The 24,133-nt window shown below is 40.9% G+C and overlaps 2 protein-coding genes across 2 annotated transcripts in view; one reads left to right on the plus strand and one right to left on the minus strand.

The window, feature by feature from the left end:
- Positions 1 to 24,133, minus strand: part of LOC137656205 (BTB/POZ domain-containing protein 1-like) — a 406,727-nt gene that overhangs the window by 254,339 nt on the left and 128,255 nt on the right. The gene's annotated exons all lie outside the window — the stretch shown is intronic.
- LOC137644672 (BTB/POZ domain-containing protein 1-like) overlaps positions 1 to 24,133 on the plus strand; it is an 83,369-nt gene that overhangs the window by 40,843 nt on the left and 18,393 nt on the right. Inside the window, exons 4-6 of the mRNA XM_068377626.1 lie at positions 4,041 to 4,262; positions 4,600 to 4,744; positions 22,602 to 22,780. Of these exons, the coding sequence (XP_068233727.1) occupies positions 4,041 to 4,262; positions 4,600 to 4,744; positions 22,602 to 22,780 (546 nt within the window). The remainder of the gene's footprint in view (positions 1 to 4,040; positions 4,263 to 4,599; positions 4,745 to 22,601; positions 22,781 to 24,133) is intronic.

Genomic DNA, 24,133 nt, shown 5'->3' on the forward strand with positions numbered 1-24,133 from the left:
GTTTTCTGCATCTAAGATCCTAAACATGGAGAAGGTGGTGAAGTATGCTATGCAGGCTGTTTCTGTTGTTGGGGTCAGGGGGCCACCTTGTTAGAACCGAGGATTGGTCCTGGGAATCTACAAGGAGGTCCTAAGACCCCTTTCTCTTTCCGGGCACTCGCACCTTAGAAGTCTTCTTCCACCAGGTTAACCTACTGGTGAAGGTGATTCTCAAGTGGTGAGATGCCATGATTGAAAGGTTCCACAGACCAGTTCCCAAGGCTAAGATCACTAGGCTCAGAAACTCCACCCTTGAAGGCTCAGCGCTGTTTAAGCTGGAAGAGGTCAAGAGAGCGGCTGAGTGATGGAGGGAGACCCCTTTAAAAACTCCCTTCTTCACAGAGCCTTAACATCCAGGCCATATGGAAAAGCTCCGCCACCTCCCAGCAAACAGCCGCAATCCACCATACTCTCGACCAGCAGGATGGCAGAGTCCTTTATAAAGGTGTCGAAGCAACCTTTTCCTGCCAAAGATCTATTCAAAGGGCTCCAAACCCTCCAGAGGAGGGGAAAGTGGTAAGGTAAGTGGCAGAGGCCACTCCCGCTAGGGGAGCAATCCTCTCACCTGCCGACCAGTGGGGGGATGCCTGCAATGCCACTAGCAGAGGTGGCTGCAACATGGGGCTGATCCTTGTACAGTCTCCATGATTTGTTCGGGGTTATCATGTCCCGTTCACTCACTCTCTCCCTCTACTGACTCGGGATCCAGTTCCATCGAGGTCCCACGCGAATGGATCTGCAAAGGAGCGGGCAAAGCCCAGACCATGTTGGAGAAGATTTCTCTTCAAGAGGTCCTCGACAGATCCCCAGGCTTCTTCAGTGACTTTCTTGTGAAAAAGGCATCTGGAGGCTGGAGACCAGTCATCGATCTCTCGGCTCTGAACAAGTTTGTCCTTCAGACTTCGTTCAGGATGGAGATGGCAGACACAGTGATACAAGCAGTAAGGCCATAGGACTTCATGTGCACATTGGATCTCAAAGATGCATACTTCCACATCCCAATTCATCCGTCTTCAAGGAAGTATCTTCGCATCACAGGATCGGCATTTGTCTCCTAAGATACCACGACGACTGGCTAATTCTAGCAGACTCAGTAGTGACCCTTATTCAGCACTGAGAGAGACTATTCGAGTTTTGTCAAGATCTGGGTATCGTGATAAATCTCGAGAAGTCATCCCTGCTCCCCTCTCAAAGACTGGTATACCTGGGTATGATTATAGACACCAGATTACTAAAAATGTTTCCATCAGACAACAGAGGACACAGGCTGAGGGAGGTAGCAAGCCCCTCCTCAGACGAGAAGAGCTTCCAGCCCAGCAGTAGTTGTGTCTCCAAGGTCACCTAGCATCCATGGTCCGTCTAGTACCCAATGTCCACCTCAGGATTCGATATCTCTAATGGTCTTTGAATCATTTGATAGCCAACAAAGTCCTAACTTTGTTGGGTTCCCCAACTGTGGACCTGAACTTCAGGCTCCCGCTCTACTGTTCCCCAGTCCTGGACCCTCAGGCTCTATGGCAGGATGCATTCCAACAATGGTGGGACAATATCGACTTCTACGCCTTTCCCCCGTTCTGTCTAATGTAAAAGGTGCTCAACCAGATCAGAGTATCCAACAACCTTTTTATGATACTCATAGCTCTGCTATTGCATCATGCAGAGTGGTTCCTGTACCTTTTGCAGCTCCTAACAGAGCTTCCGAGAGAACTCCCTCCTTTTCAAGATGTACCCAAACAACCACACGTGAACAGTATCACAAGGCAGTAGCTTCTCTTCATCTTCATGCCTGGAGACTATCCAGCATCTCTCACAGAGAGGCTTTTCGCACAAGTTGACAAGTTGCGAGAAGGATGTCTGGATAAATGCGAAGATCCTCAGTATCAATCTACCAAGCTAAGTGGACTGTCATCAGTGGTGTTGATATTGTGGAATGGGTATCTCTCCCCTCGATGCCACTATTCCAGCAATAGCAGAGTTCCTTGTATGCCTTTGGGAGGAAAAGCGCTTCTCGGTTTCGGCAGTGAAAGGCTACCGCTCAGCCTTAAGCATGGCCTTTAAACTGAAAGGAGTTGAACTTTACTCTTTGTTGGAGTTATCTCTCCTCATATGAAGTTATGAGCTCACCTGTCCCCAGTCGGAAGTGAGACCTCCTCCTTTGAATGTGGTTCGCATCCTTCAGTCGCTGAAGGACGCTTCCTACGAATCAATATGCCAGCAACAGATCGCCACCTCACTTTGAAGACGGTGTTCTAACTCGCATTGGCTTCGGCCATGAGAGTTAGTGAATTTCATGGTCTATCCTATGATATTGCCTAGTCAAGGGGAGGGGGGAGGCGACACATAGCTTCGTTCCTGAGTTTATTGCTAAGACTCAAAATCTGGGAGTAGCAGATCCTAGATTTCGGCCCTTTTGGCTTGGGAGTCTTCGATCTGTAACCAATGATCAAGATTAACTGGCCCTCCAGTGTCAGCAATCTTCGTCAGTAAGGGAAAGGTCAAGAGGAGGGTCACAAAAAACACAATCTCAGTGTGGATTTGCAGGGTCATTGAGTATGTAGTAAATCCCGACCCTCCTCCTTTCTTGTTGACCTAGAGCTTATGATATCAGGAGCATAAGAACGTCCTTGGCGTTTAAACATAACTACTTTGTAGCACAAGTACTACAAGTGGGTTTGTGGAAGCATCAGACAACCTTCACCGCCCACTACTGGCAAGATGTGACCCGCAAGAACTTGGAGACGTTATCCATTGGTCTTGTGGTGGCTGCGCCACAAGTGGTTTAAAATGCTCCAGGCTCTTTGATGGACAAATAGCAGAGAGTTGAGGGCATAGGTTACCTGGGATTAGTCTGGAATGAATGTGTAAGAATGACTGGCTCTTTCTTTCTTTCATCTTCCCCTCTCTTTGGGAACAGCACCATGGGTCCTCTGCACGCTGACCTCCCCTATCTACAGGCCATAACCATTTTCCTTGTGTAACCTAGTATAGATATCATACTTGTCTATGTCCCCAATACTCCCTGCAATGTGGGTATTGGGAAATGTCTATGTTAGATATCAACATTCCTATTTACCTTGGAATATTCTTACCTAGACAGTCACATTGATAGTTTTTCACAAGCACACATGTTGCTCAGGTGGCTATCCGTGCAATGCACACAGTTCAGGGTTTTTCTCAGCTACATCCCAAGCCTGTACGTGAAACCTTCAGGTCAAATGCCAAGCCAGTGGTCAGACTTCCACCCTTCTAATGGGTGAGTTATCCCTAATAAATGGCGTAAGGTTTATAGAGTGTCGGAATAAATGGCAAATTTGTATTTTTCCTAACGATACAAACCTGTAGCTATTTATGCAAATTGTCCTGCCAGCACCTGTTCCCTGTAAGTCCTGCCTGCAATTAAAAAGTGACTCTGATTCACTGTTATGTGTGTGAGAGGGATAGCTGACAAACCCCACTACCCCTCACTACCCCTGCTAACTACCGGTTTGTGTAGTTGCCACCTTGCTTAAAAGTCTTATTGGTTAGTTTTCCAGCTTCGACGAAAGATAATTGCAAATAAATAGCTATAAGTTTGTATCGTTAGGAAAAATACAAATTACTTTCAAATTTGTCATGTTTTATTCTAATAAAGTGCTGCAAGTTCAACATGAATGAGTAGTGTTTAAGGCAATCATCAATAACAGTAATTTTCTCTGATTTAAGAATCGAGGCTGAATTTTAAGCTTATATAAATTATGTGCATTTTAAAAGATTTTAAATGCAGTATTTAAGGTTACTTAATATAATGCAGCTTTAATGTAAGACAAGATGTTCTTCATCTTAGTAAGAAATAGCTGTTTGGTTATTTTCCTTACCATTCTAGAAGACAGAAATTATTTGAAATTTGTTCTGTGTACTGTATTATACTTAAGCCACAGTGTATTTGTGATTTAGAATAGATCTAAATGCTTTTTGTATGTACATTTACCACTGGCTTATACAGTTATTGGAATTTTTTTCAGCTTTGCCTTTCTATTCAACAATGAAATTTTGAGTGATGTCCACTTCTTAGTTGGTAAAGGAGATTCTAGGCAACGAATACCAGCTCACAAGTTTGTTTTGGCTGTTGGTAGTGCCGTCTTTGATGCGATGTTCAATGGACAGCTTAGCACTCGGCAAGAAGAAATAGAATTGCCTGATGTCGAGCCTCAGGCTTTTCTTGCACTACTGAGGTTTTTATATAGGTAAGGATTTCAAGTATAACTAAGTATTTTTATGTCTAGCCAATAGAAGTATGATTGTTACGTTATCATCATCCCAATTAAACTTTGCTAATTGATGGAAAGACATGACCTATTTTTTCTGCTATTTTTAACCCATAAACTGTGCTGTGTACAGTATTACTTAGTAATTCAGTGAAGTAATGGATATTTTTATTACAGTGATTGATGCATTGCATTATGCTTTTGAATGACTATAATTTCCTTTTGGAAACAAAGATTTGTAATTTACCCCCTAACATGAGGTTTCTGTGCTTCAGAATGTTGTCTTGAATGATGGTTTGTAATTTTAATTCCAAAGTGATGAAGTGCAAATTGGGCCTGAAACTGTGATGACTGTCTTGTATACTGCCAAGAAATATGCTGTACCTGCTCTTGAACAAGCTTGCGTTGATTTTCTCAAGCGGAATCTTTCTTCAGATAATGCATTTATGCTTCTCACTCAGGTGAGTTGACCATAGTTATCTGCAGAGTTTTGTGCTTGGTTTTTAGATGTTATTTCCTCCTTTTTTGAAGACTGTGTTGTATGCCTTTTTGAAAAATGCAGTAAGTAAAAGCAAATTTATAACTGTTAGATATTCAGTTTTAGCCCTTCATCGATACAAAATTAGATAAGATGTTTACTACGAGTGTCAAAGTTAATTAAATTTTTTTCATTTACAATCCCATTATTTTACAAAATCCTATCTTGTTTATTTGAGATATCCAGAAAACTCTACAAGAGAAGAATCCTCTTTTTATCAAAAAATCTCACCTGTTGTTTATAATGGTTTTGCTTTTGAAGCTACAGCTTGCCAACTTTAGATAATAAAGTTAAACAAATTCTCTTTCCTTGCCCTATATTCCTTACCCCTAGTATGTTATTGATTCTGCAGCACCTCTTGCTGAATGATATTGGCACCAATGTCAGGGATTTGGAACCGTCAATCTTCACAACCTTTGATCGCATCAGACATCTTCACATCACCTATCTTGAGATACAAGCAGCCTTCCTAGGGTTATTCACATACCAAGAATGTTTCAGGAGGTACTCATTAGTGTTCATGAGTAACAACACCACCATAGTGCCATATGTCAACAAGCAAGCTGGTACATTCTCATGCTTTTTTTTTTTTTTGCGAGGTGACAAGCAGATGCACATCTGGGCAGTGTTTTATGCTATGGAGTTGTCAGTAAGGTACATTCCAGACAAGAGAGATGTACTAGCACTTGCCAGTTACAGGTAGTAGGAGCAGAGTGGTCTTCAACCTCTGGTAGCAGAAAGACTTTTTGCCTTGTGGGGCTCACTGGGGATCAACCTGTTTATTACCTGGCTAAACAGGAAACGCCTCTTGTGCTGCTCTCCCGTTGCGGACCCATGTGATCATCTGGATGTGTATGCCTTTCCTCTGTTCAGCTTCATCCAGCCAGTAATCAACAGTCGATTATGCCAGGACTCAAGATGATTTGGTGGCCCCCAGATGGCCCCATGCCTAGTGGAATGCTGATCTGCTTGCTCTTCTGATTGAGGTCCCAAGAGAACTACCCTTGTGGATCACACTTCAATGTTAGCTGCCCCAGGAAAGGTACCACCAAGCCACTAAGTCCTTGGCTCTTCACGGTTGGAGATTATTCAGCATTTCTAAGTGAAAGGTTTTTTGCGAGATACCACACATGAAATATCTAGATATCTGAGAAGGTCCTCCACAGCCATATACCAGGATAAGTGGGGCTTCTGCAACTGTTGTTGAATGAGTATTTACTTGGTATGAGTAACTTTAGCTTAGATCATGGATTGTCTCATCTTTTTTTGCCGAGAGAAACACTTCTCAGTCACAACTGTGAAAGGCTACCGCTCAGCCTTGAATATGGTCTTTCGACTGTAGGGTATAGACCTCTCAGCATCCTGGGAGTTGTCTATGCTTGTGAGGAGCTTTGACCAGTCTTGCCCACCCTGCCATTCCAGGTCCCTGGAGAGGGATATGAATTTGGTCCTCAAAGCTCTTACTTGTACCCCTTTCAAGCCTTTGAGGAGCTTGTCAGATAGAGATCTGACTCTCAAAACTGTCTTTTTTTAAGCCATAGCATTGGCGAAGAGAGTTAGTGAGTTGCACGGTCTCTTTCATGTGGTGACCCACGCTGACAGGTGGAAGAGTTCTTTTAGTTTTCTGCTGGACTTTGTGGCCAAAACTCAGAGGCATGTGATCCCAGATTTGAGTCCTTTCCATCCCATCCCATCCCTTTGGGAGGCGTAGGGTGTTGGTCGAGAGGAGATGCTGGTGTCTCATGAGGGATCTGTGGTGCTATCTGAATAGGACCCAAAACCTCAGACCTGAGTGTCAGAGACTTTTTGTTATCACTGGCAGGTCCAAGAAAGGTTTCAAGGAACTCTGTCTCATTCTGGCTTTATGAGATGATCTAGAAAGCGTACGCCTTGACTGACGAGAGAGTTCAGGCGCCAGCTAGGACCAGAGCTCACGAGGTTAGGAAAATCCTGTCATTTAGCCAAGTGTTGAGGGCCATTGTCTGGAAAAGGCAGACCACTTTCATGGCCTTTATTTGCTAGAGTACACTCACAAGTCCCTTGACACCAATGTGCTTGGAGCTGTGGTGGCTGCTCACGGGACAAGGATGTATTTCATCTATGATAACATCTAGATGTTAGTGTGGAATGAACATTAGCATAAGTGGCCCTTCTTCATTCTTCTGCCCCCTCTCCAGGACAGAACAGTCGAAATGTTACATGCTGGTCAGACTGGATGCTGGTAAGTTTCACTTCAAAGCTCCATTCTTGAAGTCTAAAGAAGTATATCTTGCATCCCCCTTATAGTCCATGGGCCAGAAAGTGAAACCCTCCCCCCCCCTAGGGAATTTTCACGACCCCCCTAGTTTTCTTCCTTAGGGTGTCCTTTAAGTATATCCGGGTGTTTCCAAACATATAAACGTGGCAAAAATGCAAAATTATCACTTTTTGTACAAACCGCACGCCAAATTTTCACATTTTCAGCCGCACTTACTTTGTGTCGCTTTATTGGCTCTAACTTCCTTAATATCCAAACTAAGTGAACAATTTTGGTACCAACATAATGCTAAGACCAAGTGCTACAAAATGGTATATAATTATGTCCATAAATAATTATTATTACTTATTCCAGGGCCATTATTGTACCCCCTACCCTTAATTTTTGTTCGAAAATGGGCACCTGTAACTAGTTGCTACTGATACTGATGAAATTGTTGAGGCATTTGGTTACATTTCTGCATTTGATTTTGTACATAATCTTATTTAGAATATTGCATATCAGTTAAGTTCACTAATTTCCCAAAATATATTAATTAAGTGGCAATAATCAATTCATTGTATAATGGCCACGTATTATCAGCAATACCCACTTTTCCCCGTAACTTCTGTAAATTGTTACATAACTGTATCATTTTGTGTCAATGGATAACAATATATTCTCCAGCTTTCTGAAATTGGTTCTGTGCTTAAACTATGATGCATTTTCATTTCAGGCAAAGGATCCAATATCAACTGGTAATAATTAGTCAGCATGGCAGAACGTCCAGTTAGTTTACGGAAAAAGAAAAGTCTGAGGAAAAAAACCTCTCCAGAGTGTGCCAAAAGGACTTGCATTATACATTTTCTGAACAGAAAACTGACAAAATTGTTCGAAAACTGACTGATGTGAGCTTTGAAAAGATCAAGGAATCAGTGCAGCTCCGCAAAGCTAGGGCTGATGCTAATGTGAGGATGGACGAAATCTGTGAAGTTCCAGAGACACTGAATGCAAATACCCATGGAATACACAGGAAGTGTTATCAAAAGTTTACAAATGTTGGTCATATCAAAAGTAGAAAACGACAACATCCAGTTGAAGATGACGAAGGGCCTTCAACTTCAAATCGAAAGCGAGTATCATCCTCATCAATTTTATTTCCTTCAGATCAGTGCCTGTTCTGTGGAAAAAACAGAAAACGAGACAAGGGTGTCATAGAGTTTCCAAGAAAGTGTGTTACAGAAACTGCAGCTGAGTCAATACTACAGGCTGCAAAGCATAAAAATAACTACACATTACTTGGAAAGATTGAAGGCTGTGACTTGCGAGCACGAGAGGCACATTATCATAATTCTTGTCGCAGAGATTACACTCGTAAGCAGGAGCGAAATGTTAATAAAGAGCCGGATCAGAGTGCTGTTGAACATTTAGCTGCCCATAGCGAAGCATTCTCCTACATCTGTGATTATGTTGAAGAACATATAATCAAGGGGTGCAACGTAGAACGTGTGACAATGTTGAAAGAGAAATATTTGCTATATTTACAAGAACATCATCCATCAACTTACAATCCAAACTACAAAACCTATAAACTCAAGAATAAGTTGGAGAAATATTTTAGTCACAAGGTTAAATTTTGGGCACCCAACTACCGAAGTGAACTTATGTATTCTGATCTCTTACCAGTTGGACAAGCAGTAGAGGCAGCATTTGAGATGGCCGCCTCTGAGGAAAGGTTTCTCCAGGAAGCAGCTATGATGCTCAGGCGACAACTAATGGATGCCAAAAGGAATGCAGCCGTACTGCCATGGCCACCTACAGCAGCGCAGTTGATGTCCATAGAGAACAAACCACCACCAATCCTGATTAACTTTTTGTCGCAGCTTCTATGTGGGAAACCATTTAAAGATATTTCATCAAAGATGGAGAGAATGGTTGATTCATGTGCTCAAGATGTAGGTTATGCTATGAGTCGAGGAGAATGGAAAATGCCTAAACATGTTCTTCTTGGAATAACGTTGAGACATATGACAAGAAGTGCTGAGCTCATTACACTGCTGAATCATTTCGGTCACTGTCAGTCATATTCCCAAGTGATGGAGCTAGAAACTGCCATATGTAACCAAATCAACACACAGGAATCCTTACTTCCCGCAACCATATCATCCTGTATGAATAATGTAGTTCTCCATTTCAGCTGGGACAACTTCAACCTGTCTGAAGAAACACCATCAGGGGCTGGAACAACACATGTAGCACATGGTATTGTCATTCAGGAGACATCTAGCAGTGCAAGTTGTGACATGAACAGGGAGCAGCCACCTCAGCAGTCAGGGAAGAGTAATAAAGACAGGTCAATATGCTATGAGGATAAAGAACTGCCACCTTGTTTCATAAGGAGTAGGACTGAGCCTAATTTGAGAGTGGAACATGTATCTGTGACAACACCAGTTTCATTTCATGAATCCAAGGAATCAGACTTTGCTTGGACTATTGCAAGATTGTACAAATCTAATGAACAAAGTGTTCCTGGCTGGGCTGGATGGTTGTTACTGACTGGAAAAGGTGATTATGTTGAAGCCTGTGCTCAGTCTACAGTTGATTACATGGTGCCAGTACATAGGGCAATTACTGATAATGCCACAGTTCAGCACATACTCCGACTATGCCAGCAGGCCACAAAGGATGTGCAGCAGGAGGTCATTATCGTAACTTTTGATCTAGCTGTAGCAATGAAAGTTTATTCTATCATGTGGCAAAACCCACGAGAATACAGTGGTGTTCTTGTAAGGATTAGGGTATTTCATACAATCTGCTCATACCTTGGAGTCATCGGGAAGATGATGTCCGGCACAGGCTTTGAGGACATCATCATTGAGGCTGGTGTATGTGCAAGTGGATCGATTGATCAAATGTTGAGGGGCAAACATTACAACCGTGCAATGAGAGTTCACAAATTGATGTACGAGTCCCTAGAACGGCTCCTGCTTGATGCCTTTTATGCCAAGAGTGCAAATGGAAGTTCATTAAATGCCAGCTTACATGAACAACTTAAGACCCTCATTCAGTCACCTTCTCAATCTGGTTTGAATGACTTCCGTGCAAGTGACTGCTTTAAAGAGCTGTATCAGCAGTACTGTATTTTCAAAGATCAAGTGAGACATGGAGAACTTGGCAAAACAGCTTGTTTATGGATAAACTATATGGACAAAGTGGCGTTGCTCTTGCGATTTGCTAGGGCAACAAAGTTTAATGATCTTGATCTACACATAGCCTCATTATGGGACATGTGCCCAGCATTTTTTGCCTACAACCATCATAACTATGCACGGTATGTTCCAGTGTACCTTTTCTCATTGATGAACTTGTCACACACCCACCCTGGTGCTGAGGAATTGTTGCGGAAAAATGGTTTCAGCGTTTCCCGATCAGATGTTCCATCTACACGGAATCCAGTGGACCTCACAATTGAAGAGACCATCAATAGGCATGCAAAATCACATTGTGGAATCATCGGCTTTAGTAGGAACCCTGCAGCCTACAACAGGTGGTGCATCACCCGCCATGCCAGAGCTACATTTATGGAAGCGACATATGAAATGGCAGACATGAGTTCCACAGAGCTTGATACACACAAGGAAATCAGAAAGTCACAAATTGCTAAATCAGAGTCAGACGTCCAGTCTCTTCTTGAAACCTGTAGTATTGACTCAGCTGCAGTTTCTGTAACACACTTTCTTGGAAACTCTATGACACCCTTGTCTCGTTTGCTGTTTTTTCCACAGAACAGGCACTGATCTGTAGGAAATAAAATTGATGAGGATGATACTCGCTTTTGATTTGAAGTTGAAGGCCCTTCGTCATCTTCAACTGGATGTTGTCGTTTTCTACTTTTGATATGACCAACATTTGTAAACTTTTGATAACACTTCCTGTGTATTCCATGGGTATTTGCATTCAGTGTCTCTGGAACTTCTTCACAGATTTCGTCCATCCTCACATTAGCATCAGCACTAGCTTTGCGGAGCTGCACTGATTCCTTGATTTTTTCAAAGCTCACATCAGTCAGTTTTCGAACAATTTTGTCAGTTTTCTGTTCAGAAAAATGTATAATGCAAGTCCTTTTGGCACACTCTGGAGAGGTTTTTTTCCTCTGACTTTTCTTTTTCCGTAAACTAACTGGACGTTCTGCCATGCTGACTAATTATTACCAGTTGATATTGGATCCTTTGCCTGAAATGAAAATGCATCATAGTTTAAGCACAGAACCAATTTCAGAAAGCTGGAGAATATATTGTTATCCATTGACACAAAATGATACAGTTATGTAACAATTTACAGAAGTTACGGGGAAAAGTGGTTATTGCTGATAATACGAGGCCATTATACAATGAATTGATTATTGCCACTTAATTAATATATTTTGGGAAATTAGTGAACGAAACTGATATGCAATATTCTAAATAAGATTATGTACAAAATCAAATACAGAAATGTAACCAAATGCCTCAACAATTTCATCAGTATCAGTAGCAACTAGTTACAGGTGCCCATTTTCGAACAAAAATTAAGGGTAGGGGGTACAATAATGGCCCTGGAATACGTAATAATAATTATTTATGGACATAATTATATACCATTTTGTAGCACCTGGTCTTAGCATTATGTTGGTACCAAAAATGTTCACTTAGTTTGGATATTAAGGAAGTTAGAGCCAATAAAGCGACACAAAGTAAGTGCGGCTGAAAATGTGAAAATTTGGCGTGCGGTTTGTACAAAATGTGATAATTTTGCATTTTTGCCACGTTTATATGTTTGGAAACACCCGGATATGCATATAGGACACCCTAAGGAAGAAAACTAGGGGGGTCGTGAAAATTCCCTAGGGGGGGGAGGGTTTCCCTTTCTGGCCCATGGACTATTAATGAAGCGGGTGGTGATGGATTTCATACTAGTTCATTAATCATCATACTTGATATTTGTTTTCAACTGATATCCCTGTCTGGGGAAGGAAATCTCCAATTTGACCAGGTACATGTGCGCATGTATAGCCTGGGTATTTCAGACTTTCATCTATATTAGAGACAGATAGGGGTTACTGGTTTCATTGCTAGCCTTTAATACAAAATCACTGGTAGTACTTGTACCAAGGGTTTCCTTCACTAAATCTACAGATTTCTAGCACTTTTTTTTGCTAATAAATGCCTCGCTAATTATATTACATTGTAACAGTTTCTTATTTATAAAAATAAGTAATAACTTCTCTACTTCCTCAAGTATCTGAGGCCTTTGCTTCATCATTAGCTCCCTTTATTATTTCTTTATTCTTTAAGATAGTCAATATCGTCGACTTAGCCAAAGAGTATTTCAGAGCAAGATCCGAAATACGCATACCATTTTTGTGCTTGGCATTGATTTCCTTTCTCAGTTCAATAGTTGTTTGCACTGTTTTCCTTTTTACTTGACCACTTTCACTCTTATTTTTCTTTAGACCCATGTTTAAGTGCTAATGAATTTAAATAGATATAAAAAGGATGCAAAACAAAGATATAGCACAGTGAAACACGAAAAATGAGGCAGAGTGTACAGAGTGTATGTTTGCGTTCGTCCACAACAATGGCCAACGGGTAACTGATGGCATTCGGCTTGGCGGGCTTTGTCTTGCACTGGTCAAGTACCGAATATTTGTTCGAGAAGAGGAGCATTTTTCACTTGAACTTTTTGGTCGAAAACCGATTTGTTCAAGTTTCGAGACATTCGAATACCAAGGTTCTACTGTACTTAAACTGATCTACTTCCTCAAATAACTCCATTCAACATGAAATTCAGTCTAGTACTACCCTCCCTTCTCGTGTACCTCATAACTTTACTCTTACCCACATTAACTCACAACTTTCTTCTCTCACACACTTCCATACTCTATCACTAATCTACACAGCTACTCAAAGTCTGCAACCAATACAGTATCATCCACAAACAAGTGATTCCCCTCCTACTCATGATCAATCACATCTATCAGTTTCAACCCTGGACCAAACACTCAAGCATTCATCTCTTACAGCTACATCAGACAAACTAAACAACCTCTCTTAGCCCCGCTCTCTCATTTCATTCCCTATCCTAACACACGCTTTACTGCCTATGTATAAACTCTTCACTGCTTGCATCAACCTTTCACCAATTCCATTAAACCTTATCACATTTCACATTGCATCCCTATCAACTCTATTTTAAGCTTTCTCCAGATGCATAAATGCAAAATATACCTCTACCTTTTTCTACATATTTTTTCCATATCTGTCTTAACTATAAAATTCTGATCCATACATCCCCTACCTACTCTAAAGCCACCCTGCACTTTTAGAATTGCATCCTCCTTTTTATTCTTAATCCTACTAATTAAAACTGTACAAACTAATACTCCCTACAACACTCATGCACATCTCCCTTACCTTGTATTGTGGATCAATACAAGCACACACCTAGTCCACTGGCATCATTAACAACATTAAGCATATGTTAAACAATCTCACCAACCATTCCAGCATAGTCACACCCCCTTCCTTTAACATCTCAGCCCTCACACCAATTCATATCAGGTGCTTATCCTGCTCTCATTTCACCCAATTCTCTCTTCACTTCCTCTCTTGTAATCTCTTTCATTCTCACCTCCCATCACTGGAATTTTAAGAAATGCAACAGCAATTATATCTGCATCCCTTTCATTGTCATTCACCAACCTTACAAAATATTCAGCCCACCCTTTTCTTGCCTCATCCCCTTTCAACAACCTTCCGTTTTCATCTTTCATTGTCTTTTCACTCCTCAATCCACCCTTCCCTTCTCTCTTCACTTTCCAAAACTTCTTATTCTCTTCCTATGAACTACCCAATCTCTGATCCCACCTCCAGTCAGCTGGCCTCTTTGCCTCAGCCGCCTTCTGTTTTACATCCATGTTTTTCTCTGTATATCTTTCATACACCTCTACATTGTTACTCTACAGCCATTCTTCAAGTGCTCTCTTTTTGTCTTCTTCCTTTATCTTTACTCCTTCATTCTACCACTCAATACCCTTCCTCACATTACCTCCAACAATCCTCTTACCACACAATTTTTTTTTACTAGCTTCCACTCCTCCTCTAGTTCACCAGTTTCTCTTGTGTGCACCAGTTTCTCTCCCTTTCACCCTGTTTTATGCCACTTCCAACCTTTCTTGATATTCATGTTTTACCCTTTTTTTTTTTTTTCCAAACTCTTCTGCTACCTACCTTTTACATCCCCCCCCCCATTCTTTTTTCCCACTTTTTTGGTTCAGGTAATTTTGTTTCAACCAAGAAATGATCAGACATACCAGTAGCTGTACCCCTAATTACTTGCACATCTTTCAATCTTCCAAACATAATCCATCAATGATCTTTCTACTACTCTTCCATTTCCCGCTCTTACCTATGTATACTTATTTATATCTATCTTCTTGAAAAAACTATTACTTATCACCAGCTATATTCCAATCTCATATCACATCATTTACTCTCTTGTTGTACTACATCCATGCATATTCAGACATACCAAAACTAGAGCACAAGGAGCAGTTGCTTTTCTCCCGACTCCTCTTCTTTGATATCTCTCAGGAATAAGATAACAGGAGAGGGAAATCTCAGTCCCCTCATGAGAGATATAGGGAAAGGGAAGATAATTGGTTTAATTTTTATTTTAAAAAGCTGGGAAGCTGCAGTTCTGAAAGAGAAAATATACCCTCCAGTTAATTATTTAAATAAATTTTATTAAAGTTGTTTTTCATCTTTGACTATGCATCTGGGTACCTGAATGATGATGAAAACTGGTCCTTTTTTTACTCTGGACCATTTGTATGAAGGGGGGTTGGTAAGATACTTGTTACATATAAACTTGATTTTTCTTAGGAAAATTTATATTCTTATATCATAAACTATGATGGCCCATTTGGGCTTTAAGCTCAATTCCAGACATGCTTCTGTTTATACATCCAGATTCCAAAGTATCCATAGTTGCAGAAAAATATTACACCATGTACAGTACTTGTAGTTTTCCATTTACAATTTTTATAATCACACTAAAAAAGTACGTTGTTTTGCAAAATAATTTTACACAATTTTCTTCCATATTTGCAACAGTATTTTCTTTTCTTTCTTCAATGATAATGTTCATTAAATTTTTTTACTCATAAACGGACTCTTTGTCAAAACACAGAAGAGAGACTGTCTGATTTAGCAAAGAAAGTCTTTCCCACCTGTTGATTATTAGTTTTTCTGATTTAACCTGTTAGGAACTCAATTTATACACACATCTGGGCATTGATTTATTTAGTGCTACTAGGTTTGCATCTATGATTCATAATACGTAATTGCTCCTATGCGAAAACAAACCTTTGTTATCTAAAATTGGTATACTCTAGCGCACAAGCTGGTACAACTGATGAAGAATTATCCAGGATTTGGCAACTACTATGGCATGCCTTACTTGCCTGTCTGGGGTCAGGCTGTAGCTAGAAGCGGGAAACCACTCTAAATGGCCGTGCTGATGATCAGACGTCCGTCGTTGGCTGTTGAAGGGTTTGTTGCTTTTGTATTAATTGTGTTCTCATCTTTCAGAATGAGTGCAAAGAAAGTATTGTGTAATAAGGACTTGCCCTGGTGTGGAAGGAGATCTGTAGTTGACTTTCATGAGTTAGAGTGGATGGTAATCCTCATCCTTTGTCTCCAACGTGCATGTGACATCAATGCTCCTCAGAATCACCATGTGCTGTTTTTAGGAAGTGGTTGTCCTCTCAATGGAAGAAATTTCAAGGGTGCAAGAAGGAGAAATCTAAATGAGATCATTCTCCTTCGACTGCTTTTGTGTTAAAATGAGATGAAGTCTAGATCTCCTCTGACTCCGGAAATTCCCATTTGAACCTTCATTGTTGGGTTTGCCACCAGGCCAACCGACAAAGGACTGCGACTATGTAGTCCTTCAAGTTTATCTTGAAAATGGGGATACTTTTGCCCTCCATTGTGAGGTAGGAAATCCTACGTTAGAGGTTGATCCCCTCACTACTTCTTTGTCTCCGGTTATTGAGCATGCTCCAACTGATGGTCACTGCATGACGGCTGAGAAGTGCCATCAATTTCACCACCCTTTAATGCTCTGGACTTTTATGACCAGCTCTTTATTTTTGACCTCACTTATCAAAGTAAGTTCTCAGGTTATATGCCTATGGGTTTGCCTCTAAAGTTTGTAGAGCATTCTCCAAAGCAATCTCCTCACGTTCACTTGAACGCAATACAAGAGCACATACCAGATCGCCAATTATTGCCTGGCCGTGCTCTATTGTTAACCTCGCCTTACGCCATAGTATCGCCTTTCTTGACATCTTACTCTTCTTTGCTTTGAGTAACGGAGTCTGGCCTTCCACTTACACCTCGAGGGCCACGACTTTGTGATGACCAAGGCATATCGTCTAAGTCTTCTCTAATATAATTGTTAAAAGTGGTCTGTCAGGGATATTTATCGAGTTCATTGTCGTGATTTCATTCCCAGCAATGTAGTGTGGCGAGCCATCATCAACAACAAAGAGTGCGAGTTAGTGAGGTGTGTCCACCTCCATACCATTCAGCGGAGTGCAAGACACATAAGCCATACAGCAAGTAATTGGTGCATCCACCATGCTAAAAGTCAGTGGTGCATCTGCCATACCACAGCTCAGGGGTGTGTCTGTCAATCCATAGTTTAGGGGAGTGCATTATGGTCCCTTACGGTGCACGCCTTCAATTTTCACTTCCTTGTTCTTTACAGTCTCATCCTGTAAGTGTATATGATGCAGTAGCTCACAAGGTAACTAGTTCTCTGCCACTTATTATATTGGAGGATGGTTAGGTTTTACAGGTTAGGTGCAGGACTCCACATCCTAGATTGACTCCTAAGAGAATTGGAAACATCTCGGTTCCTGCAATGGGAAATGTGATTTGAAAGAAGATGTCATGATCCTTTCTTTCCCTTCGTTTCGTGGGGTGATTACCCAGGATCCTTCATCGAGAGGGACCACACACATTAGCCCTTGTACTCCCCTGATTCCATCTGTGTCTGATGCGAGTCTTCTTGATCCTTTTGTCACGACTGCATTTAGGAATGAGCATTTTAAATGGGAGTACCGTCTGTTCCCAATTGATCTTGGCCATACTTCAGAGGAGGAGGATGTTAAACCTCGACTTCTCTTGCTAAACGATACTTTGACCCTACCTCTGGTGGGAGTTGTTCTGGGATAATTAGGTTTTGTCACAGTTTCTTTCCCCTGTTCCTACACCTGACATGGGGAGACAACGGAAAGACATTCTTGAACTGTGTACGAATCATCGTCCTGTTGTCAAGTAGGAGAATGCTGCTGCTCATCTGGCGGGTAAAATGGCTTGACTAGACCTTGCTGATTTTCCTTTTTCTGTTATAATTGAAGACCCTTCTGCTGCTGCCATGGAAGTGGATTTCTTGGATCATACTAGGTTAAATACTTTAGAAGTTCTGACAACAGAACTGGGGGAGGAGTCATCCTTTCTGGGAACTCTTGGGGTTATCATAAGATTGAATAAACTTGGTGAAACCTCTCCAGCACTGTGTATAGGGAGTAAGACTTCCATTAACCGGTTCTTTCCTGAACCTCAAAGTTCCAGAAATCGATTGGAATTGTCCTGGTCCCATCAGGCGGAGGATATCGTTGATAAGATCGAGCGACAGGTTTCTGCTCCAAAGGATTCCCTTAAGCTGGCAAGGTTGTTTAAGTTAATTTTACCAGTGCTCTCTAAAGAGAAAGTTTCATGTGACAGGGAGAACATCCTAATCTGTTACCTCTGAATTTGGATATAGTGTTCTTGACTTCTTAGGTGTCAAATGAGAAACTCAGGAGTTGGCAGTTTTGTTGGCAGCTGAAATACAATGAAACAGCCTCCATGTCAGCCTTGCAGGCATGCTTATGACTGTATCTCTGGTCGGGCACAGTCTCATACTATGTAGTGTCAAAGAACCTTTCAGACATGAAAGTCTGAAAGCAATGTGAAGAACTTGTGCAGTCGGGGTGAAGGCACTAGAGTTCTTGTATCACCAATGTGTTTTCCTCTGGGGTAACTGCATCCTCAAGAGAAGGGATGCAGTTGTTGATTAGTTTGTGTATTATGTGGCTTCAAGAGATTCATTGGTGCTATGGATCACCCCAATGACAGTGTCCAAATTTGTTCCTGCCTGTGGACATTGCGGCAGCACAGTAGAGCCATTTTACGTTGTACTGAAGCTGTGTTAACAATGTACAATTACCTCGGAAAAGTAGTATGAACTACAATACTGTGATAGAAGCTTTGTGAAAACAATGTAGTGCAGTACAATGTGTTACCTAATGTGTTAGTCAATCATGCCTGGGCAATGGTCTGATTCAGGGTGTTATAAGTTGACCCACCCTAGAGCACCAAGTATTTACGTATTATAGCTGTACAGTACCATGAGTGTCTCTGTTACCTAACCACAGCAAATAAGGATGGCTGACTGCAGTTGATAAATATGAGAAGCAGCTTCTGCAGCGTCGACCTCTTCCTCAAGTTGACCATCCCCATTAGGATTCGACACATTCCTTTTGGCGTCATGGACGTCTCAACTACCGAGGTTGAAGAAGGAGAGGTTTGTGATAGGAAAAGCAATCCCCTCATTCTGCCACTTATGGGGGGATGCTTGGCAAGTCAGTTAACGAGGTAGCAGTTCTACTGTATTGCGTCCCATTCGTGACATGATGCCTTCCTCTGACTTAGACTCTGATGAACCCATTGTTGTATTCAAAAGGATCTCCAAAAGGCCTTCTTCTAGGATGGTTTCTCAGGGCTTCTACAGCAACTTGTTCCTAGTGAAAAAATTGATGGGAGTTTGGAGACCAGTCATAGACTTGTTTTGCTTGAACCTGTTTTCCACACACAGTTCAAGATAGAGGCAACCAGCACAGTCCTCAAGGAAATCAGACATAACAAATTCCTGTTATCTCTATACCTAAAAGATGGGTACTTTCAGGTACCCATACATCCAAAGTCCAGAAAGTACCTCTGATTTGTTCTTCAAGAGAAGAGATTCCAGTTTTAAGTTCTTCGCTTCAGTCTGTCTACGGCACCACAAGTCTCCACTTTGGTATTTTCATGGCCATATGCTATGGGCATCAGACTCCTTTGCTACTTGGATGACTCATAATTACTGGCGAGATCAGAACCTCAACTTCTCTGCCTCAGAGATCTTCTCAAGTTTTGTCATGATCTCGGAATCAGGATCAATCTGGAGAAGTCAATCTTCAAAGCCCAGCGTCGTTTGCAGTATTTAAGCATGGCCATATATACATTCAAACGCGAGTATTTCCATCAAGAGTTTGCAGCTGTATTTCTCGAGTACAAAGTCCTAGCATTATGACAGTAATAGAGGCTCTTGGGTCATCTCTCTCTAGAGAAGATAGTTCCATTTGGTTGGATGCAACTATGATCTGTCCAATGGGCCTTGAAATCTCAATGGTGTCAGAAGATGGACTACCCCTCCATTCTCGTCTGAGTCCCCTAGGATGTCGAGATGTATCTCTACTGATGGATCCAGGACAAGAATCTGGAGGCCCAACTTCCAGGATTTCTCCTGTTTTCAGATGCGTCATGATGGGTGCGGAGCTTATCTGAGAAACCATTATATCTCAGGTCTGTGGACGTAGATAGACATGTTATTTCATATCAGTTACCTAGAACTAAAAGCGGTGTATCTAGCGTTAGTCCACTTCACGGACACCCTAGAGGGTCATTCTGTAGTGTTGACGAGTAACACAACACGACCGTTGTGACTTATGTCGACAAGTATGGGGTTTCAGAGTCCCGCATTTTTTGCCAACTGGTTATCAAGATGTATCAGTGGGCATTGGTTTATGCAGTTCACCTCACAGCTGGTTTCATTCCGGTGAAGTGAAATGTGATAGCAGACAATCTGCATTGACTATTCAAGATAGTTTTGCTTAGAATGGTCTTTGAATCCTGTACAGTAGTGGCGAGGGAACTCCCAACTTTGTTGGATAACCCGATCATCCCTATGTTTACTAATCACCTGAACAACAAGTGGGAAGTGTATTGCTCACTATACAGCCTCTATAGTGTTTACAACATTTCTAACCGGTTCCTGACCCATCAGCGGTGATGGAAGATGTGTTCCAGCATCCTTCGGAAAGCCTAAACATTTATGCCTTCCACCTGTTCAACCTTATACGATTAATCTTGAACAAAGTAATAATATCCAGGGACCTTTGAGTAACGTTAGTCGCCCCGAAGTGGCCTCATGTGGAGGGGTATCCAGATCTTCTAAGTCTTCTTTTAGACATGTCATGAGAGCTACCAGATTATCCAAGTGACTCACACATCAAGAGGTTCCACACCGTAGTGTCTTGCCTGTCTCTTCACGGTTGGAGGTTATCCAGCATCTCCGAGAGATTGGATTTTCAAGACTGACTGCAAGGCAGGTATCCGGATACCTAAGTAAATCCTCCACAGCAGTCTACCAAGCAAAGTGGGCCCTCTTCTGTGATTGGTATAGTGGAAGGGGCATTGCTCCACTCAAAGCTACTATTCCTTTGTTTGTAGACTTTTTAGTTTGCCTACGGGAAGAGAAACTTCTCTCAGTCGTGGCAGTACAAGTCTATTACTCAGCCTTGAGCCAGGTGTTTCGACTGAAGTGAATTGATCTCTCCTCATGGTGGGAATTATTGGCTTTGATAAGGGGATTCGAACAGGCTTGCTCACCTAGGGAAATCAAACCCCGAATTGGAGTGTGATTAAGGTTCTTCGGTCCCTTTTGTTGGCATCTTATGAACCCTTAATTAAAACCTCAGACAGGGATCTTACTCTTAAGATGGTTATCATGCTAGCCTTGCCATCTGTTAAGACTTGCATTTTGTTTCACACACTAATAGGTGGAAACTCGTTCTCCTATGTACTTGATTTTGTTGCAAAAACACAGAATCCATCCATTATTGACAACTGGTTTGACTTCTCCATATCGTCTCTAAGGGAGATAATTGATAGTATGGATGATCTGTTACTCTGTCCTGTACAGGAAAGTCTTCTTTACTTAAAACTTACTCGTCATTGTTGCCCTAAAGTACGGAATATTTTTGTCAGTAATGGCAGGACAAAGAAGAAAGTGAATAAAAATACCATCTCTCTCTGGCTTTGGAAAACCATCATGAGAACCTACAAGAATCAGGGAGATCCATCTCTGTAATTCACTTCCTAAGCCAATGGTGTTAGTAGAATTGCTGCCTCTATGGCTATTCATAAAAACCATTCAGTAGCACAAGTTCTTGGAGCTTTTGTCTGGAAAAGACAAACCACCTCTACTAGTTGACTATTTAAAGGACTTCACTCATAGGTCTCTGGACACCTTTTCCATTGGATCTGTGGTAGCTGGCCAGCAATTGTTGTAGTGAACCTGCGCTGTACAGGACAGATAGCATAGTGTCTAAGTAAACAGTTGCACCACATATTTTTTTTATGTGTGAGAGTAGAATGTCTGGCCTTCTTTTCATCGCTTCCATCGTCATTACCCTTTCTTAGGATTACCGTGTATAACGTTACTGCTGGTGGGACACTTATACAGATAAGTTCACTAGGGACATGTAGTTTTTTATTATATTGTATAAATGTTGTCTTCACATTCCTTTCAAGGGGGATCATGGTTAATATGCAAATCCTTAATCATATTACAGTCTTTGCAGTCTCTGTTCTATTCACAGACGAGAGCATATCATCTAACATTATAACCTATTTGTGGGTTACAGGATCCTGGGTTGTCTGCCTGCCAGATGGGAAACGGGACTTCCTTCCACCTAAGGAAGACTCTCATTTTAAATGTCAAAGTTTTGTTTTTGTGTAAGAACAAATCACAAATTTAAAAAAAATATTTGTATTTTCCCTGGTTATACAAACCCGATTCATTCAAGTTTTACTTCCCACTGCATCCATCCTCACAAGACCCAGCCCTGCTTCAAGCCACAGCCTATTGACCTGACACAAAAAAGTAAGACATGCCATATTGGTAGCTAGATCCCCGATAATTCTTTATCGGCTGTACAAGCTCGTGCTCAAGAGTATATCCATTTTGAATGATCGAGGTTTGTATACCTAGGAAAAATACAAATTTAGAAAATATGTAATTTTTGTTTTTCAGTGTTAATTTTCAACCTTTCTAATGAAACTATGAAAAGAGGAATTTCAATAGAAGATTGACTTAATTTTGAAATTTTAATATTCCTCAAGTGTTATCCCTTACTGTGTATAGTTTGGGATCATGGAATACCTTAATCTTGTCTGAATGTTTTTTTGTGATCCTGTGCTATAAATTTGTAAAATTATGTTACTACAATACTGTATTGCTAACTAACTGTTGTTGATAAAGACAGTGCTTCTCTCCTTGCATGTCTCCTGTATTTAATGATTATCCTGTTTGAGCATCTCACTTACCTATCCAATTGATTTCCCTTTAGGCACGCTTGTTTGATGAACCACAGTTAGCCGCCCTTTGTTTGGAAACAATAGATAAAAATACTGCAGATTCTTTATCAGCAGAGGGCTTTACTGATATAGACAGCAACACTTTGTGCATGGTGCTGGAAAGAGATACGCTTCGTATAAGAGAGGCTAAACTTTTTCAGGCAACAGTAAGGTGAGATTTGAATTTAATTCATTTATAAGTTGAAAATTTGAAATATATTCAGTTATGCATATCTTTTACCTTAATTACAGTTTCAACAGGAGATAGTTGAAAGTCAGTGTTCCCAGTAAGTGATAAGGTTAAAGATTTATTTTATAGTTACATTTTGATGAAGTGGCTGTCAGATTGCCACATTATTTTAAGAGTGTATGTAGCAAAAGGGAGGATACTCATGTTAATTATCTTGTAACCAAAAGTTGGTAGCTTCATTTGCATGAGAAAAAGATATACAACAGTACCTCGATTTTGTTTACATTTTCCCAGAAGGCTCTTTTATATAAAAGTTAATTTCTTTGATATAGAAGTATTCTTCGAATAGGCTATTTATATCCCAATCTGAGTGGGGATACTGTAATGAGGGGAAAGGGTTTGTGCATCACCATAATCAGAAAAGCTGTACTAGCCAGGGCCACCCATACTAGGTTGATTTCCTGTGAGCGATCAGACCAAAATCTCCCACCATCACCAATCTGTAGTGGCCAGCTGAGTGATGAAAACTGCCCAAAACCTAGACATGATTGAAACAGCCCAAGGTGGCAGCTAGTTACATCCCATGGGCTGTTCTCTGGACTAGAACAGCCCACGTTTGGAAACTGAACCTTGCAACATACTATGTCAGAACCCTGTCTAGGGAAGAAGATCTTGCTGTGTTACAAGAAGAGCTGAAATAAATGAATTGGGATATGATAAAATTCAGTGAAATTAGAAAAACTGGGGATTTGGAAGAGCACCATATATTTTGCTTCAGAGGACATGAACAAATAAAATGGGCTGGGTTTTCATTTTAATGAAAATCATACAGGTAACATAGATGAATTTTGTAGTACTGGTGAGGAATTGCAGGACTAATTATCAAACTGAATAAGTATAAACTGAAGATCATTCAAAACTATGCACTAACAACATCCCATACAGAGGAAGAAATAGGAATTTTGTATGAAGATCTGGAGATACCTATGAAAAAACATAAGACTCGATTTATATTTGTTTTGGGTGATTACAATGCTAAAGTAGGTCAAAAGAAGAAAGGAGAATCAGCAGTATGGAAATTTGGATTAGGCACAAGGAATGACAGAGGAGATGTGCCTGTAGAATTTGCTAAAAGAAATAATCTTAAAATCATGAACACCTTCTTTTATAAGAAGGAACTTAGAAAATGGACATGGAGAAGCCCAAATGGATAAATGAAATAGATTTCATTTGCAGTAAAAAAGTTAATTTAGTTAGGTATGTGTTAAAAAAACTAAAAGTCAAGCATCCATAGAATGGTGAGAAGCAAAAGCAGAAGAAAAAAATCTGATGAGT

This window comes from Palaemon carinicauda, chromosome 1, assembly GCF_036898095.1.
Source record: "Palaemon carinicauda isolate YSFRI2023 chromosome 1, ASM3689809v2, whole genome shotgun sequence".
NCBI classification, from domain to species: Eukaryota; Metazoa; Arthropoda; class Malacostraca; order Decapoda; family Palaemonidae; genus Palaemon; species Palaemon carinicauda.